The following is a 21101-nucleotide window of genomic DNA, read 5'->3' on the forward strand; positions in this document are numbered from 1 at the left end:
GCTTGTGGCTGATGAGCTCAATGCGGAACAAGAAGGTTTTGCCGCAGAGGCTGCAGTCAAAAGTCACATCAGGTACGGCTGTTGAGGCTTCCCTGATTTTCCTCTTACAGAATTTCTTCCGCAGATTCTCTGTGCAGGAGACATCAAAGGAGACAACAGCTTGGTGGACAGTGCATCTTCAGTTAAGCATTATGTGTCCGTGTGCACATAGGCGACTTTCTAATCCAGCTTTAGTCCTACATGAAAGTATTAGGTTGGTGCAAAAACAATATCGTTTTCTCACATATTACATTTATACATGATTTCTGAATTAATTCATTGATATATCAATAGCCATGTTATATGTCATTTGGAAGCGCGTTTTTTGCTCTATCAAATTGTGTTATTCGTTACCATTCTCAATTTCTTCATTCATTTTTTTGCAGGCTTTTCGACAGCATGGACAAAATTCAAATCTGCACGATTTTCTTGTTCCAGTTCAAACTAGGCTGAAAAGCTGCCAAGATGGCTTGTGATATCAGTGATGCATTTAGCCCTGGAACCACTAACGAATGTGTGGCACAACGGTGGTTCAAGAAATTTTGCAATAGTGATGAGAGCCTTGAAGATGAAGATGGTCATGGCCGGCCGACTGTGGTTGATAATGAACATTTGAAAGCCTTAATTGAAGCCAATCCTCGTAAAACCATGAGAAGTTGCTGTTGAACTCAAGGTCAATCACTCAAGTCGTTCGCCATTTAAAGCAAATAGGGAAGTCAAAAAAGTTGGATAGATGGGGGCTGCATGAATTGAACGATAATCAAAAATAATCGTTGTTTTGAGATGCTTCTATACTCCTTCTGCACAACAAAAACAACCCATTTCTCAAGCGAATTGTGACGTGTGATGAGAAGTCGATCCTCTACGACAACTGGTGACATTTGGCACAGTGGTTGGATGCAGAAGCTCCACAACACTTCACAAAGCCAAAATTTCACCAAAAAAGGTTAGATGACTGTTTGGTGGTCTGCAGCCGGTTTCATTCATCACAGCTTCTGGAATCCGGAAACGATTATGGCAGAATTGATGAAATGCACCTCTAACGTATATGCCCAAGATTTGTCAATATGAAGGGACCAATTCTCCTCCATGACAACGCTCTCCTGCATGTTGCTCAACTGACCCTGCTGAAGCTGAACAAATCGGGCTATGAGACTCTGCCTCATCCGCCAAATTCACCGGACCTCTTGCCTACCGATTATCACTTTTTCAAGCATTTCGACAAATTCCTGTGCGAAAAATGCTTCAAAAGCCGAGATGATACTGAATCGGCGTTCAATGACTTTAACATTTTCAGAACTTCAGATTTCTATGCTAATTGGATGAATAAACTTGTCTGTCGTTGGCGAAAATGTCTTGATTCTAATGGCTCTTATTTCGATTAATAAAGTTTATTATTAAAGGAGTTATGATGTTTTGAAGATGAATGTCAAAAAACGACATTATTTTTGCACCAACCTAATATGTATAATTGATAAGTTTGAGAGCTGGAGATCATGGATGACTGGAAAGCAGCAGAATATTGGAAAAGCGTTATGATGATTTGAACTGGATTAAAAAATTTGAAAATCTTAGCTCAGGGGTCCATCCTAGGCCCAACTCTCTTCCTGATATACATCAATGATCTCCCAAAACACATACTTAAATCATTCGTTGACATCTATGCTGATGACATGAATATCTATAGTAATACATCAAAGGCCGTAAATGACAAAGGTCTCTCAGATTCTCTCTCCTCTGATCTTGAGCGCGTGGTACAGTGGGGGAGGAGGTGGCTGGTTACTTTTAATGCATCTAAAATCAAGCTCCTATCTTTACATCATCAACGCTCTGATCCCCATCTGGCATCAATTGATATGGGTGTCTCTCGTCTAGGGGAGGCTCCATGTTTTGATAAGCTTCTGGGCTTGACCTTTACCCCTGACCTGGAATGGAATACATACATCAAGTCAGTTGCCAAGATCGCTGGAAAAATGGTAGGATCCTTCTACCGCTCCAGAAGATATCTCACCGCTGATGCAATTCTCTATCTCTATAAAAGCCAAGTACGTCCAAGGATGGAGTACTGCTGCCACATCTGGGCAGGAGCTGCTAAAAATAGCCTATTTTGTCTTGACAGAGTACAAAATAGGCTTCATGACCTAGTGGGTGATGCCCTTTTCTCTTCCCTGCAACCTCTCTCCCACAGGAGAAACGGTGTGAGCCTGTCTTTGTTTTATCGTTACTACCATGGCAGGTGCACATCTGAACTCCAATCTCTGGTCCAGCCTTGCCAATCTTTAACGATAAACACCCGCCTAGCTGAAATCACTGTCAAAAATTTTCTCCACTCCTTATCTGTGCCAAAATCAAAATGTAGATTCCATGAACAAGTGCACACCTGTGGAACTCTGTTCCGGTTGCCTGTTTCCCACCTGACTACAATCTGGATGTCTTCAAGTCCAATGTGAACAAATTCCTGATAAACTGCCTTCTTAAGTATGACACTTTATCAGATCTCCAAAACTAACGTACTGTACACACAATAACCCTTATCCCCGAGTGGCTTCTGGGCCTTGATAAGTGGTGACTACCTTGTAAAAAAAAAAAAAAAAAAGCTGTACTCCATGAATACTTTTAAGGCCATGAGATATGAGCTGGAGCTTACAGGAGAGGTGTGAAAGAGACTATAGCAAGGAATCTGACAGTTTGCACAACATTCATGAAAATAACACCTTATGAAGCCAAGAAATTCCTCAATAAGGTCAAACACCAGTTGAGCAGATTGAGAACTTTTGTCACAATCAATTGCAAAATGTGCAGAACAACATGAATCAATTTGCTGTTGGTGTAACAGATTATAAACTGCTCTGAATCTGCTCTGAAGTTTAACTGCATGATACAATCAAAGTTTAACAGCATGATACAATCAATGTTTAACTGCATTCTACAATCAAAGTTTAGCTGCATGATACAATCAAACTTTAGCTGCATGATACAATCAATGTTTAACTGCATGATACAATCAATGTTAAACTGCATGATACAATCAATGTTTAACTGCATGATACAATCAATGTTTAGCTGCTTGATACAATCAAAGTTTAATTAAATGATACAATCAATGTTTAACTGCATGATACAATCAAAGTTTAACTACATGACACAATCAATGTTTAACTGCATGAGACAATCAACGTTTAACTGCATGACACAATCAATGTTTAACTGCGTGATACAATAAATGTTTAACTGCATGACACAATCAAAGTTTAACTGAATGACACAATCAATGTGTAACTGCATGAGCCAATCAATGTTTAACTGCATGACACAATCAAAGTTTAACTGAATGACCCAATCAATGTTTAACTGCATGACACAATGAATGTTTAACTACATGATACAATCAAAGTTTAACTTAATTATACAATCAATATTAAACTGAATGATACAATCAAAGTTTAACTGCATGATACAATCAATATTTAACTGCATGATACAAGCAATGTTTAACTGCATGATACAATTAATTTTTAAGTGCATGACACAATCAATGTTTAACTGTATTACACAATGAATGTTTAACTGCATGACACAATCAATGTTTAACTGCATGATACAATCAATGTTTAACTGCATGACACAATGTTTAACTGCATGATACAATCAATGTTTAACTGCATGATACAATCAATGTTTAACTGCATGACACAATCAATGTTTAACTGCATGATACAATCAATGTTTAACTGCATGACACAATGTTTAACTGCATGACACAATCAATGTTTAACTACATGATACAATCAATGTTTAACTGCATGATACAATCAATGTTTAACTACATGATACAATCAATGTTTAACTGCATGACACAATCAATGTTTAACTGCATGATATAATCAATGTTTAACTGCATGACACAATCAATGTTTAACTACATGATACAATCAACGTTTAACTGCATGATACAATCAATGTTTAACTACATGATACAATCAATGTTTAACTGCATGACACAATGTTTAACTGCATGATACAATCAATGTTTAACTGCATGATACAATCAATGTTTAACTACATGATACAATCAATGTTTAACTGCATGACACAATGTTTAACTGCATGATACAATCAATGTTTAACTGCATGATATAATCAATGTTTAACTACATGACACAATCAATGTTTAACTGCATGATATAATCAATGTTTAACTGCATGATACAATCAATGTTTAACTACATGATACAATCAATGTTTAACTGCATGACACAATCAATGTTTAACTACATGATACAATCAATGTTTAACTGCATGATACAATCAATGTTTAACTACATGATACAATCAATGTTTAACTGCATGACACAATGTTTAACTGCATGATACAATCAATGTTTAACTGCATGATACAATCAATGTTTAACTACATGACACAATGTTTAACTGCATGATACAATCAATGTTTAACTGCATGATACAATCAATGTTTAACTGCATGACACAATCAATGTTTAACTACATGATACAATCAATGTTTAACTGCATGACACAATGTTTAACTGCATGATACAATGAATGTTAAACTACATGATACAATCAATATTTAACTGCATGATACAATCAATGTTTAACTACATGATACAATCAAAGTTTATGTTATATTCCTAAATACTTAGGAAATAAAGACAAACGTGAGTTACACCGAGTGGTATGTGTAATGGGGTTTATTTATAATACAGAAACGTAAGGCTGCTCGCCTAAGGTAAATAGAAGTACATAGTAACAAGTATGGGGAAGAAAGTCTGATAATCAACACGTAAGACTATCCGTCTTACTGCGACTGCTTGTCTGCCGCTGTCTGCCAAACAGTCCAATATATATATACAGTTTGTAACCGGTGTATAGCCAGTTATGTTCCTTCACAACACCTCCCCCTGAAGCTGAAATCTTCCTGATTTTAGCTTAAATACCTCTTCCTTTTAGGGTCAGGGCTTAATCTCCTGGTAACTTTTCTCTTTCTTGCGCTTTTCCTTCTGGTCAGCGTTACCCGGGGTAAAGGTTTCTGTCCAGCCCGTATGGTCGGTTCAGGCGAAATATTCATTGTTTGCGGTACACACGCTGGTTTTGGTATATCAAAAATATCGCACAATGTTTCCATTGGTGTCTCTTCCACATTTGGAGACAGTCTGGGACGTATTTGATTTCTGTGTCTTTTGCAGACAAAACTTAATCCTTGGATGGTATAGACCATGCTCCCAATCCTTTTTTTGATAATACCTTCAACCCACTGATTTCGTCCATTTTGAAAATTTTTGAAATATACATTTTCACCTGGGGAGAAGCACTTGGTATTAAGGTTTTCTTTTTTGAAAACTTTCTTTTTCTCTGGTAGCAGCCTATCGAAGACAGATCTTATCTTTCTTGCAAACATTAGCTCAGCCGGGGAAGAATTGACATTATTATTAGGATTTGGTGTCACCCTGTAAATTGCTAAAAATGTTTGAATACATTGTTCGTCTGTGTCCGTAGTAAGATTTTTCTTAAGTGCCCTTTTAAACGTATCTACAAATTTTTCGGCCAACCCATTCGATCGTGGATGGTACACAGGTGTTGTCATATGTAGAATATTTAGTGAGTCACAGAATTCTTTGAATTCATGAGCAGTAAATGCTGTTCCATTATCGCTCACTAAGGTTTTTGGCACTCCAAAACGGCTAAAAATTTCATTAAGCGCACTCACAGTGTTTTTTGCTGTTGGATGTCTAAACTTAAATATTTCTGGCCATTTTGAAAAAGAATCTACAATAATCAAGTAAAAATAACCATTTATAGGTCCCGCATAATCAATATGCAGACGTGACCAGGGTAGGTCCGTCTTTGGCCATGGCGTCGTTTTTACTGGAGGATCTCGAGCTGCTAATTGACATCCTCTGCATGTCTTGACACATTTTTCAACTTCCTTGTCCATACCAGGCCAGTACACATATCCTCTCATAAGGGATTTCATTCTCGAAATGCCCGGATGACCTGTATGAAATTCCTTCAGAATTTTCCTCTGTAACGTTAGTGGAATTACGATCCTCTCACCATACATGAGCACATCTTCACAGATGGAAAAAGGCGTTGTTTGATCTACCTTTTTATTTTTTTTTATCCATCCCAATTGATTTTTCATTTTCTTAATGAAAATGTCATTTACTGCCTCTTTTTTTATTTTTTCGAAAGTTACCGGAAGTTCACGTATCATATTACACATTGAACTTGTACATTCACTTTCGTCTTTAAGCGCAGCAATTACCGTTTCTTCGAAACTTTCGCTTCTTTTAGGGATCAACCGTGATAATGCATCTGCGTGTCCTAACTTTTTTGAGGATACATGTTCCATCTTAAACTGATAGTTTAAGAGGGTTACAGCCCATCGCTGTAATCGATTCGCAGTATGTGTGGGAATGCCTTTCTTTGATCCAAATATGGTAAGTAGGGGTTTATGGTCGGTTTGCAAAATAAAAGATCGTCCATGGAGAAATCGATTGTACTTTGTAATTCCAAATATTATCGACAGCGCCTCTTTTTCAATTTGGCTGTAATTTTTCTCCGCTGCAACCAACGTTCTTGAAGCATGGGCGATAGCTTTTGTCCTACCATCCTCATACTTGTGAAGTAATACAGCGCCAACACCGTAATCACTGGCGTCCGTTGCTAGTATTAGTTCCTTTTCTGGATTGAAATGTGCCAATGCTAAGTCTGACAGTAGACATCTTTTGATATTTTGGAAAGCAGATTCACATTCCTTATTCCAGTTCCATTTAACACCCTTTTTCAGTAACTCGTTAAGAGGAGCTCTTAAATTATGTATGTTAGGGATGTAAATTGCATAGTATTGAACTAATCCCAAAAACGATTTTAATTTTGTCACTGAATCTGGAGCAGGCATCTTTTCAATTGCTTCAGTCCTTTGTGGATCCGGTCTTCGACCCTCTTTGTCGATTATTTGACCTAGATATTTAATTTTTTTCATAAAAAAATCGCATTTTTCTGGGCTCAATTTAAAACCAAATTCCTGTATTCTTTTGAATACTTCTTTTACATGCTTCTTATGATCTTGCAAATTTTCACTTTTAATTAGGATATCGTCAAGGTAGGCCATTGAAAATTCCAACCCTGCCAGCATCGTGTCCATAATTTGCTGGAAAATAGCAGGAGCAACCTTTAATCCAAAAGGAAGCCTCTTTAGCTTAAAAATGCCCTTATGAGTATTTATGCCTAAGTATCTGGAGCATTCATCGCTGATCTTAATTTGCAAGTAAGCATCTGAGAGGTCTATCTTAGAAAAAATTTTTCCTCCGTTAAGCTTAGAGAACAGATCTTCTGCGGACGGAAGGGGATAATTATGGTCCAATAGACAGTCATTTAAACCCGTTGAAAAATCTCCACAGACCCTTATTCTGTTATTTTTTTTCTTTACATACACGGTTGGACTTGCCCAATCTGTGTGGTTAACTTTTTCAATGACTTCCAGTTGTTGAAGTCTATCCAACTCTTTTTCGATTGCGTCCATCGCTGAAAAAGGCACATTCCTTTTAGGTTTGAATACTGGAGTGGCATTTTTCTTTAATTCAAATTTTGCCTCTGTCTTAATACAGAGTCCTAGTCCTTCGGCAAAAACATTGGGAAATTCAGTTTTCAAATCCTTCAGGAAGTCTTCCCTTTGGTTTGCTTTTTCTGCAGTTAAAACGTTACAAAACGAATTTATGGGTTTCTCCCATAAATTAAACAGGACAATCCAATCTACCCCAAACAGGCATGTATTCTTTCCTGGTACGACGTACACTTTGGATTTATGAGTCTGGTTAGCGAATGTCACTTTGCATTTTAATTCTCCCTTGAACTCTAATCTTTTGCCGCACACACTTCTCGCCGTCTTTCTGGTTTTCGTTAATTCAGGTCGACCTATCCTTTTCCATATATCTTCATTTATAATACTAATATCTGCACCGCTATCCAGAAGCAATGTAACCAGATGTCCATTTATCCGAACATCAACATATTTCCGTCTTTCGCAGCTTTTTTCTTTATTCATGCGAAGCGTATTTACATTATCGGTCCCTTGTCTTTTCTTCTGGGCACAGTATGTTCCCTTGTGACCTCTGAGACCACATTCATAACATATTTTGTTCCTAAACCAGCAGGTCTTATTGTTGTGTCTTAAACTACCACAACATTTACACTTTAGCTTTGGGTCTTTGTATCCTTTAAGGATCCTGTGTTCTTGGAACCTGGACTTTCTTGTGGTCCCTTGCCTTTTTACTTGCTGCACCTTAAAAATATTTTTCTCTTCAATGCGAGTGTTGTCTTTCTTTATGTTAATCAGACGTTGACACTCTTCAGTGACTTTTTGCAATGTTATGTTAGGATCCGCCTCCATAATTGTTAGGATCCGTGAACGTATATCTTTGTCCCTTGGTGCTGTGAGACCTTGTACAAAGATTAAACATTTAAATTGGTCTGCGGAATTTTCATTCAATTCAAATGATTCGCATAAACAGTTCACAGTGCAAGCATATTCTAGATAGTCTTCAGCTTCTGCCTTCTGAATGTTCAAACATTTGTATCTAGAGTGAAATAGGCTATCCCTTTTATCAAATATTTTCGACAAGGTACTAATTGTTTCCTCGAACGAAACCTCCTCCGGTTTTTTTGGTAGAATTAGATTTGCATACTTGGTGTTTTCATCAGTACCCAGTTTTTGTAGTAGCAGGGTAACTTTTTCCTCATCGGTCCAGTCTAAACATCTTTTCGTAAAAATTGTTTCATATCTTCTGTAGTATGCAGGGAAAGTAACACCAGTATCCGGGGAGTAACGAAATTCCGTTAGTGAATTTGAAATACCCTCGGCAGAAAAATTAGTCTTCTTCCCGGTCGACGTTAGAATTAGCTTTTCTAAATTCTTTTGCTGTGTCGACATTTGTCGTTGTAGTATGTTTGTTTGTTCTTGTTGTGCCTCTAAAGTTTTTTGTGTTCTTTCTTGTTGTTGTTGCAGCTGTTGCTGTAGCTGTTGTTGTTGAATTTGTTGTTGTTGTTGTTGTTGCGCTAAAAATTGTTGAGTCATTTTTGTCTGTTCCTGGATGCTAAGGGCTAGAGCCTTAGTTAACTCTGCTAATTGTTCCATGTTAGCTTCTAGTACAAAAATGTCTTTTCGAATTCTACACAATAATTCCAAAGAAAAATCGTAAATTTACGTATATCGTAAATTAGTAGCAATATGCAGACACAACACGTTTCAACAAAGTTCATCCATAGTAATTCAACAGGCTTTGTAAAATAATTCTTTTTTTTTTTTTTTTTTTTTCAACAACGTAAGTTCATACACAAAATATTTCTTACTTCCCACGACAAATAGTTCCAATTATTTATATAAAGGCAATAACAAACAATTAATTTTCCAAAAAAAAAAAAAATATATGGCTGCCGTTCCCACGTGGCATAAAATGGTACAATAGTCGTTGTATTTATATTTTTTCTTTCGAAACTCGTAATCCTTTAGTGTAGTTTCGAATTCAACTTGCGACCATTTTTTTTTTTTTTTTTTTACTTGTCAAAATAAATATAAATTCCACTTTACCTTGAACATGTTTCTATAATTTCTTGTGAGTTCTTTACGAAGAAAAATCCGTACTTTTCGCTACTTTAGGTAGGAAAAATTTTTAAATTCATTGACGCACGTGGTCAAAAATCCTTGTGTAGTTTGTTTTTTTCGTAAAACAAAAAATCCTTGCATTGTACACAGTCCTTGGTACGGTAATTTATCTCTATTAAGAGAAAGAACATCCTTTCGTCGCCATTGTTATATTCCTAAATACTTAGGAAATAAAGACAAACGTGAGTTACACCGAGTGGTATGTGTAATGGGGTTTATTTATAATACAGAAACGTAAGGCTGCTCGCCTAAGGTAAATAGAAGTACATAGTAACAAGTATGGGGAAGAAAGTCTGATAATCAACACGTAAGACTATCCGTCTTACTGCGACTGCTTGTCTGCCGCTGTCTGCCGCTGTCTGCCAAACAGTCCAATATATATATACAGTTTGTAACCGGTGTATAGCCAGTTATGTTCCTTCACAACAGTTTACATGATACAATCAATATTTAACTCCATGACACAATCAATATTTAACTACATGATACAATCAATGTTTAACTGCATGATACAATCAATGTTTAACTGCATGATACAATCAAAGTTTACATGATACAATCATTGTTTAACTGCATGACACAATCAATGTTTAACTGCATGACGCAATGTTTAACTGCATGATACAATCAATGTTTAACTGCATGATACAATCAATGTTTAACTACATGATACAATCAATGTTTAACTGCATGACACAATGTTTAACTGTATGATACAATCAATGTTTAACTGCATGATACAATCAATGTTTAACTGCATGACACAATCAATGTTTAACTACATGATACAATCAATGTTTAACTGCATGACACAATGTTTAACTGCATGATACAATGAATGTTTAACTACATGATACAATCAATGTTTACATGATACAATCAATATTTAACTGCATGATACAATCAATGTTTAACTACATGATACAATCAAAGTTTACATGATACAATCAATATTTAACTCCATGACACAATCAATATTTAACTACATGATACAATCAATGTTTAACTGCATGATACAATCAATGTTTAACTGCATGATACAATCAAAGTTTACATGATACAATCAATGTTTAACTGCATGACACAATCAATATTTAACTACATGATACAATCAATGTTTAACTGCATGATACAATGAATGTTTAACTACATGATACAATCAATGTTTACATGATACAATCAATATTTAACTGCATGATACAATCAATGTTTAACTACATGATACAATCAAAGTTTACATGATACAATCAATATTTAACTCCATGACACAATCAATATTTAACTACATGATACAATCAATGTTTAACTGCATGATACAATCAATGTTTACATGATACAATCAATGTTTAACTGCATGACACAATCAATGTTTAACTGCATGATACAATCAATATTTAACTGCATGATACAATCAATATTTAACTGCATGATACAATCAATGTTTAACTACATGACACAATCAATGTTCAACTGCATGACACAATCAATGTTTAATTGCATGACACAATCAATGTCTAACTACATGATGCAATCAATGTTTAACTGCATGACAAAATCAATGTTTAGCTGCATAATACAATCAAATAGTGAGTCAAGCTAAGCACAATTTGAAAATAAAGTTAAGAAATAGGATGAAAATTTACAAAAAAATTAACAAAGAATTTTACTAAAAAAAAAAAAACCAATGATCAAATAGGAATCCTCTTACCCCCATTCTTTTAGATTCTAAGTGACTGCCAATGATTAACGTGTATTTGATTTTGCAAAGAAAATAAGGAAGTTGTATAGTTTTCTGTTAAAAAAATTGGTTATGGTTTTTTTCCTTATTTAAACAGAAATTGAACGTGTCGCTTCAATAATAACAAAAAAAAGTTTGGTTTTAGATTTAATTGGCTCTCATCATTAAACATTACTGATTATCAATTGGAATTTTTTAAGAAAAAAGGTAGGAAAGAGAAAAGGGAGAATAAAAAAAAAATTATTTATTATTATAACATTTTCTTAAAATTAATTATTGCGTCAATGTTTATCACACGTCATCTGTTTATCAATGATCACCATATGTAAACATCTGCTATTACGGCTTGTCCTATTAACTGATGCATATACTTTTCACTTCTACCAGTTAAGTTTTTTTGTCTGTGTCCCTATCAAAACATCTAGTTTTTCAAAATTTGGTCGATGTGAAAAACGGCTTTGGCACTATAATCAAACTCTATTGGGATCAAACTATCCTTAAAGCATGCAAACTTGTGGTTGTGGATCGCTTGTGAATCAAACATTCTCATGTAACTCCTTTTGTGAACATGCAGCTACAGCTGTAGACAACTATTTTTATAGCGTCTGCAGAAGTTGACACACTTGTCATCCCAGTGGTACATATGTCAAGTATGAAAGCTGACTTTTTTCATGGAGAGGGGATGTCCATCACGTCGCCTGCCTCTCTGAGTTTAGGATCCTTGACTCAGGTCACTGCATTTGCAAGCCTCATATCACAGTGGCCCAACTGATAACTCAAGTTGACATGGTGTAGCCCTTGCACTGAGTGACAAAGCCAACACTGCCTTACTCTCCTGAGAGCCCATCTCTCCTCAATTGGCTCAGATTTGTCTAAGAGGCACGGCTCACAACATCTCTATCATCGCAATGTACACCCTGACTCTTGACTGATTATTAGCCGAAGGACTATAGTTACAATATCCTCCAGTTGGCAATCTCCTTCTTATTGCTGGTTACTGGAATGCCTGTACTGGTGCTAAAGATTCTTCCACCAGCTACATAACTATTTGGTTCATACATAATGCACTAATAGAAATCGCCTCATCAAGTTCGCCTCCCCTAACAGGTTGGCAGTCTCAAACACTTGCTCCCAACATCCAAAATAACACCTGATTTGGTACTCAAATGATGATGCAACCACTAACAAGAATGATCACATTATTTTTAAAATCTGATGGTTGTCCAGTGTCCTTGACTGCGATGCTTATAGAGGCACCAAAACCAGTAATGCAAATGACTCTGACCAGGTCATAGTTTGTGAAAAGTTATGCCTTCAATTTAAAGCCCAAAAGCAAACTTTGGAACCCACATGATTTGATATTTCAAAACTTAAGCAGCCAAAAATATCTGAACAATTCCACATTAGCCTATCAAATATGTTTCAGGGTTACCTCCATATAAATGAGCAATTCCCCGAGGAGATTTGGCAATCTCTTGAACAGAACATATGTGAAGCTGCAATGGAAATACTAGGCACAACCAAGTGATGTTTAAAAGATTGGAGTTCCAGTAGGATTATTGAACTAGAGGATAAAACAAAGAAAGCTTGCAGTGGCAACTCTGAGGAATACAAATGCTTATGCCGAGAAATCACTCACTAAGCCCAGGCAGATCACAACATCTACTGTTCAGTTGCTGATGATATGAAATGAGCGGCGTCAGTTGGTGACTTCCACAAGCTCTACAACCTTCTAAAATCATGCACAGGGAACAACTTAGCCATAAACGAAACTATCCTCAGCCCAACTGGCGATCTTGAGGATGTATTAGAAAGGTGATTTCGTAAGCTTACTGAACCATCACCAGCCTCAGACGCTGATTCATGTTCACTCTGACATCTCTTCATCTACGCATGAGTGTCGCACAGATACTTCCACCATTGATGAAATAAGCAGTGTGATTGTCAAATTGAAAAATGGCAAAGCACCTGGAGAAGATGGCCTTCCTGCAGAAATCTTCAAGCAGTATTGAGACACCATTGCCCTCTGGTTACATCATGTCATTGGATGCATATGAAGTACTGAATCTCTCTCACAAGACTGGAATGATGCAGTTCTCCTTTTTTCAAGAAAGATGATTGATGCCTATTCATCAATAACAGGAGCATCAATTTCACTGATAAAGTATCAAAGGTAATCACATCCGTACTACTGAGAATGTTCCAACTTGAATGTAACTGTAGGCTCTGTTCAAATTAATGCGGCTTTTGGCTTGGAAGAAACTGCATAGTGTTACGTGGGAGCATTTCTATAAAATAATAATAAAAAATTCAATAAAACCGTTTAAAATGTGTGCTAACATATTCTAGGCAGTCCTAATGATCAAATCTCAAAAGTTTTTAATTCACAAGATAATTTAAAGACCAGAGTATAGTAATAGAAAGTTTAGAAGTTTTAGAAGTATCTAGAAAACCCCATTGGGTTCTGCAATAATCTAGAATGGGTTAAGATGCCATATAAATAAAAGTGGAGAGAGAAACAGATCAGTTATCAGCTTGGACCCGTTTATGATTCATAGATAAGTCAAGCCGAAAGAATCCAAAACACAAAAAGAAAAATACATCCCTTCAACCCACGGAAAGTTGCAGAAAATGTCCTCTGGACTAGTGATAAATACAATTTTGAAATATTCTCATTGACCAAACTTTTAAAAGAAAAACAAAAAGAAATTTTATTGTCATTGAATTTCATTGTTAATAGAGTGAATAGCCACTTGAAAACTGGCCTGTTAGCAGTTCTTAATTTTGACTACCTCCCTTACCCTCGTAACACTCCACTTCCTCATCCTAGTTTTCGACCTCGAGTTTCAACAAGCCGTCTTTTCCTTTGTATTTGATAGTAGTAATCCAAAATAACTGTATCTTTGTTAACCGAACTTTTTTCGTTTGTTTTGTTATTGTTGTAAATATTTGTGATCAACCTTATTTGTTTATTTTGTTATTGTTGAAAATAAAGGAAAATATCATTTTCCGAAAACCATATTTCATATCGTCCATATTTTTAATTGTTACACAATTTGAACATAACAATAGATCAATTTTTTTACACTACAGAAAACACTTGAATAACACTGGTGCTACCAATAGTGCATGGATTTGTGGATTTTGCCAAATTGAAGTGGAATTTGACTCAGTGAAACGAGGTGAATTATGGGAGAAAATGCACGTAGATGGATTTTTATTCAAGCTGCTTAACTTCATCAAAGTGTATTATTGCTTCACATGCACAAAAATTTGCTTCTATGGCTAGGAATCAAAGTTCTTTGGCATCTTCTTTGGAATTAGAAAGAGTTGTGTTCTTTTACCCACACTGTTTAATTATGCCATTGACTGGATCACCCACAATGCACTTGCTGACTTTCCTGGTGTTTTCATAGGCTGCAATCTTATCCTGACTGATCTTGACTATGCTGATGACATAGCCATTCTTGAAGAAAACTTTGCCAACTTCCAATCAGCCATAGACAAAATACAACACTTGGCATCTAAGGTTTGTATGAAGATAACTGCTACAAAAACAAAAATCCTCTTCAGAAAAGGCATTATTCTTCTCGATGGGGAAGCTCTAGAAACGGTTGATTGCTTCAAATACCTATGCTCAATGATTGTCACTAAGGGTCAGAGTTAAGAGGACATTGATGTCCGAATCAACAATGCCCAATATGCTGTCTATGGTTATATGCCGAGATATCGATAGGCACAAAAGTTCAGATTTGTCAGCTGCTTGTTCGGATAATCTTACTTTATGGTCGATGAGAGCTGTGGATCTCAAAAAGCTGGTAGCATTTGACTTATATTGCTTCTACTTCAAATTCCGCTGACACCATTTTTTCTCCAATATACAAATCTGGATGCGATGCAGGATCATCCTTCCTAACCAATTTAGTTGGTTTGTCTATGCTGCACACCACAACTCAAGAGAGTTCATCTACAAAGTAATAGCTCCAGAACCACTCAAGATTTGCAAAGACACCCAGGAAGTTTAGATGATCACACATCATCAAACGTCAAACTTACCTCTTACATTCTGGGTGAAGATCGCCAAAAATCAAAAAAGTAAAGACAATGCACCATGTCACAAGTCGATAACAACAATGAGAAAACTACCTGAATTCTACTTCAAATTACTTCTGTACCCACCTTCTCCAGATAGGCTCCCAGATTTGACTCCAATGAAGAAGTAATATCAGAATAGCAGCAGCAGCCATAGCTGATTGTACAAACAATAAATTCTCATTTTTTATCTTCTTCTTCCACAGTATAGAGAGATGTGTGCAGAACAAAAAACTTCAATGTTATGACCATATTGGATGAGAGTTCTTGAGTTAGTAGATGTAGAATAGATGATACAGCAAGGTCAGTTAACAGGAAAACATGGGAGGAAATGGATAGACATGAGAGAAAGATGAAACTATAAAGATCTGACCAGAGATAGGTTAGTTTGAAAGTCAATTTTTAAAAGCTGTCCACTACATGCCAGCATATAAAAAGGACATTAAACTGAATATGATGATAGATACATTACACATTATCTAATAGCTGTTATGTAAAGAAACTGTACATTTTCTATTTATCCATATACATGTCTTATTTTATATCTCTTTCAACTTTGTTTATACAATTGGTGCTGGTAATAGCAACAGTGAACAGTAGATGGAGCCTGTTCAGTGTGTTTCTGTCATTACTAATCAGCAGAGTGTTCCTACTATTGACCCAGAGAAAAGTCTACCAGGCATATGTATGTAGAAGTGAAACCTGGCCAGTGAGGGTTAAAGATATATATTGAATATTGCTCTTCTTACTTTTTCCTTCGCCATCAGATGTGTGTGTGTGTGTGTGTATTTTTAGTCAGTAATCCTTTTCTCCACTCACTCCAGCGTTTCTATTTTTTTATATACTTCTCATTCAACCATCATGTTATCCTAAGTCTTGGATGCCTCTTCATCACCCCACATATCTGGTCTATTACCTTTAGCAGTGTATGCATCAAATTTTTCTACTGTTCCTTCACACCTGGAGTGAATCTGGCAACTGAACAGCAACTTTTTCATGAAACTTGCATTTTTATTATATAACCTCTACACCTTTCTCTCATAATTTTTCTCTAACTTAAAAACATAAATACTGTGCCACAGTTTTTCACTAGGAATTAAGAGTTTTTGGTCCCTTTCCCTTTCCCAAATAGATAATCTGCTGTCCCAGATTCATATATATCCTATTGGTAATATCTGGGTGATATTACCTGCTTCTTTCCTGGTACTCTAGTCTCATTACATAATGGTATTTTTGTGTCATGGCATCACAAGACTCCTAGTTTTTATCACCCAAAAGAAATGCTAAAATATTTTGTAAAAGAAAATTGAAAGTTTCATATTTGACTGAGCTTAATATTTTTCTTTGATGAATCAACAACTAGAAGATATATTTACGAGTCATATATAAACAATATAGAAAGTATCCTTCCAAATTAACATACCTTTAATTTGAGAAGATGGGAAAGGTTTCCAATAATTTGTATACAGTTATAAGAAAGGTCAAGATGTTCAAGTGATACATTTTGATCCAAGTTTTCAATTGTCTGAAAATATATAACAATATTTGAGAAAAGGGCAAAAGTTAAAAAAAAATGTTTATTATTATATAAATAAATAATATGATTACCCAACCGAAAATACTTTTGTACTTCTTATTGTGAACAATTATTTTTGTATTTTCTTTTCCTTAAGCATCTAAAGAAAAAATAAACTTCAGGTCATATCACATGCATATGATGATATGCATCAGTAATTAAAATGTCAATTCAATGAAATAAAGAATGCTCGGAAGCTTATTCAAATCATAAAACCTATGTGTAGTAGTGTTTGTTAGCAAGAATTGTTTGCCATAGTCGCAACAAAAATGAAATAATACAAATATTTTATTTATAAAATTGAATACTTTCAGTTAAAATCTTTTTATTTATACATGTTGTATCTAGAACTGCGAGTGACTCTCCATCACCGCAGCTTCGGCAGCATGATCTGTGACATTGTGAACTTACTTGGTGAAGCCAGTTCAACCCACTCTAGGTGAATGCTGTTGCAAGTACAAGTAACTATTGATCTACATTAAGGAAAACTTTAATTTACTGTAATAATTTCATATTACTCATGAATGTATTAAGACATCTAGTCATAATCTCAATTAATAAATTTATAACCATTAAAACCGCTTACTGCTATTTAAATTAACAATAAAACATATTTTGAAATAATGTGTATATATATATATATATATATATATATATATATATATATATATATATATATATATATTAGCCGTCTCACATTGTAACCTGCACCTCCCAATCATTCGCATAAACAAACTGACCATCAATTAGACTCAATATGAGAGGGAGGGCATGCTTATGTGCTTTTGATGATTTTGAATGATTTTAATTGACTTTTTAAATGCAATTTTTTAATTCATCACTCATTTGAAGAGACTCATGGAAGTCAAAAACGTTTGTGATTATGGCAAATTTCTTTTTACACTCGAACAGAACGTTCAGACATTGGCCTGCCAAATGAAAAAAATGGATCTCAAGATAAACAAACAGGAATTATCCCGGCTGGTCAATGAAACATACCTATATATATATATATATATATATATATATATATATATATATATATATATATATATAGTATAGACAAAAGAACCAAGGACATTTGAAGGCCTAATTTGCATAATTATTGTTTAAGTAGTATAAATTAATATTCATAATGTGTAATTATATTGTCTTGTTTTTGCCATAAATATACAATAGGTTTGTTAATATTAATAGCAATTAATTAAAGTAATTTAATAAAAAAAATAATAAATTACTAAGATCTTTCTTAAAAGAGAGTAATTTATAATTGATTTCTTCTTTCTATTCATTTCTTTATGAACTTATTTAAAAACTAAATAAATTTGTATCAGCATGACCAAAATGTTATTATTTAAAATTTTATTTTCAAGTATTTCAGAGAGTGAACGTTGCAAAGCGATAATAAGCCAGCAAAGTCACTAAGGATAAGATTAAATAGTGACGAGTAAATATCATTCAAAATTGAATGACTTCTGTGATTTATAATTTTTGACATCTTATAATAAAATTTTATCTAAAGCATGGATATTTTTTTGTGATATCAATTTATACATCAAATTTGTTTATTTACATCAAATGTTAAAAGTTTAATTGCTTTTAATAATTAAAAAAAATATAGAACTAAATAAAGTGAAATTAAAACAAGTGAAGCATGGACGGTCCCCCATGAGTGCACAATGAACGAGGCATAAAAAAATGACTAAATTCAGCATTTGCCCTCACCCCCACCCCATTTAGCCACAAAAGTTCCCAGGGGATGTCAATTCTTGGTGAAAATGAACAAACAGTGCAGTTTTAGGCTTTAACATATGTAAATTTGAGTTCTGGACCATGCAAAAAAGAAATGACTAAATCCATCCCCCCCCCCTAATTTAGTCCCAAAAGTCCCCAAGGCCTTAACATATTAACCAAAAGTCCCCAAAGCCTTAACACATTTAAATTTGAGTTCAGCACCATGCAAAACTGCTAATAAATAGACATACACAGAAAATTTTGGACAAACATGGTAAAATAGTCCCAAAAACAGAGTGTTTTTATTAGCCCTAAAAGAACCCCTGGGGCACAGCCAAGAGTTATTGCGAAGTATAGACAAACAAAATTATATAGAAATCAGTTACTTACAACTTTTCAGAAAGTTTTATAAAAATCCAAGTCATCAATTTTTTTTAATAAGCACGAAAGTGTCAATTTTAGCCATTTTAACCCCTAGGGTAACAACCGGAGTTTTCCCGGAAAATGTATTCTGTTACTTTTTTTACTCATATCATGTTTAATGTTTGTGCAAAATTTCAAAAAATTCCAAGGCATAGTTATTGAGAAAAGTGCAGAAAGACGAATGGATGAATGGACAAGAGTAAATTTACAGGTCCGCCCTCCTTTTGTCGGAGGACCAACAATGCGATATATATATATATGTAGACACATATAAAAAGATATGTTTTAGTTCAAACTGAATAAAAAAATATTGTAATTACCGTAATTTGATTTCCAGATAAATTCAACCATGTTAAATTCTTCAGTTCAAAAAGATCTAATAGATAAACAAAAACAAAAAATAAACGTAAAAAAAAAAGAATAAACATCATCATCATCACATTTGTTTTAGTGTTCAGTTTACATGTTTAGAAATTTATCTCTAAATTCTTTAAGCAGGATTTTATTCTTCTTTCTCTCAAGTTCATCCTTATTATTTCTCATATTTTCTTTGGCTTTCTTCTGCTACTTCAATCATTCCACATCTAACAACCCCAAACTCTCATCTGCACACAACTTTCTACACTATTCAAAGTTCATCTTCCTCTGGGATCATCAGATCCTAGCATGGTTTTAAGATTCACATTACACATCCATCATATAATTCTCATATTATTTCTCTCCATGCAACACATAACCTTAACCTTTGCCAAGTTTAACTTCTATACTTCATCATAATGTGTAATAGACATGTGTCTGATAGACTCTTGGAGTGCGCAAAGGCAACCCGAGAAACTATGCGCAAACGCGCGTACCAAGATGGCCACCAACAATAACATAAGAAATGACATTGCTTAATATCCAGAAAGCTACTTATTTGTGGAAAATTTAAATGCGATATTCGTTTTCAGCATACCGGAAAACCTTATAAGGTAATTATTTTAAAGAAAAATGTTAAGGTGAAAACAAGATAAAAATTTACAAAATGCATCATAATGAAATTCTTTATCGAACCAGCTAATTATTATTATTATTATTATTATTTAGATATCCTCAGTTAAAAAAAAACGTTTTTTTTTTTTACAGATTCGAAAAAATGGTCTTGACAATGAGTTAAAAATAAAAAAAATTATACAAAATACTATTAGAAACCCAACCAATAAATGTCACGAGGATATTTCTAACAGTATTTTGTATATTTTTAAGTCATTGTTGAGATTTCAAAGACAGGAGATATTACGTGGCTATTTTTCTTGTGCTTGTGTAATGCTCAACACTAATTGTCAAAATAAAGAAACATTTTACATTAAATAAACACACTAAAAACATCAAACTCGGTAGAAGAGTAACTTATCTTGCCTTTGGTAATATTTATTTGAGTGCTTATGCACTTATGTTACCATGCTATTTTTTCAAATAGTATTTTCAAGTTAAATTCAAGTTTCACGATACCTTTTTTTATTTAATTGTTAGGTGAAAGTACAGAATAGTTAACAAAACACCCTTCCCTCCCCAAATTAAGAATGGGTTTCTAAATAATGTTATTATTACAGCATGCTAGCATAAGTGCACGAGTACCTTTTATTTGTTATCGATATATTTTTTTATTTTTTGACTACTTTTAGTAATTCTATCTTAAGTATACATGTAAGAAGTTATAAATACCATGATAACAAAAACGCATATACTTAGTACATTTTGTTGTTTTTAAATGCTTTTAGTACATTGTACTAAAATTGCCTTAAAACCGACAAAATAATTTTGGCTCAGTATTG

The 21101-nt window shown here is 34.5% G+C and overlaps 1 protein-coding gene across 8 annotated transcripts in view; it reads right to left on the reverse strand.

The window, feature by feature from the left end:
• Positions 1–21101, reverse strand: part of LOC145276861 (centrosomal protein of 97 kDa-like) — a 417991-nt gene that overhangs the window by 285682 nt on the left and 111208 nt on the right. For 7 of the 8 annotated variants that reach the window (XM_080128261.1, XM_080128260.1, XM_080128257.1 and 4 more), the window contains exons 4-5: positions 19608–19663; positions 16978–17079 (exon numbers count right to left, since the gene is read on the reverse strand). In XM_080128261.1, coding sequence (XP_079984387.1) covers positions 16978–17079; positions 19608–19663 — 158 coding nt within the window. The remainder of the gene's footprint in view (positions 1–16977; positions 17080–19607; positions 19664–21101) is intronic. The other variant, XM_080128256.1, reaches the window with a different exon arrangement.

This window comes from Euprymna scolopes, chromosome 5, assembly GCF_053919585.1.
Source record: "Euprymna scolopes isolate OS-2025 chromosome 5, ASM5391958v1, whole genome shotgun sequence".
Classification (NCBI taxonomy): domain Eukaryota; kingdom Metazoa; phylum Mollusca; class Cephalopoda; order Sepiida; family Sepiolidae; genus Euprymna; species Euprymna scolopes.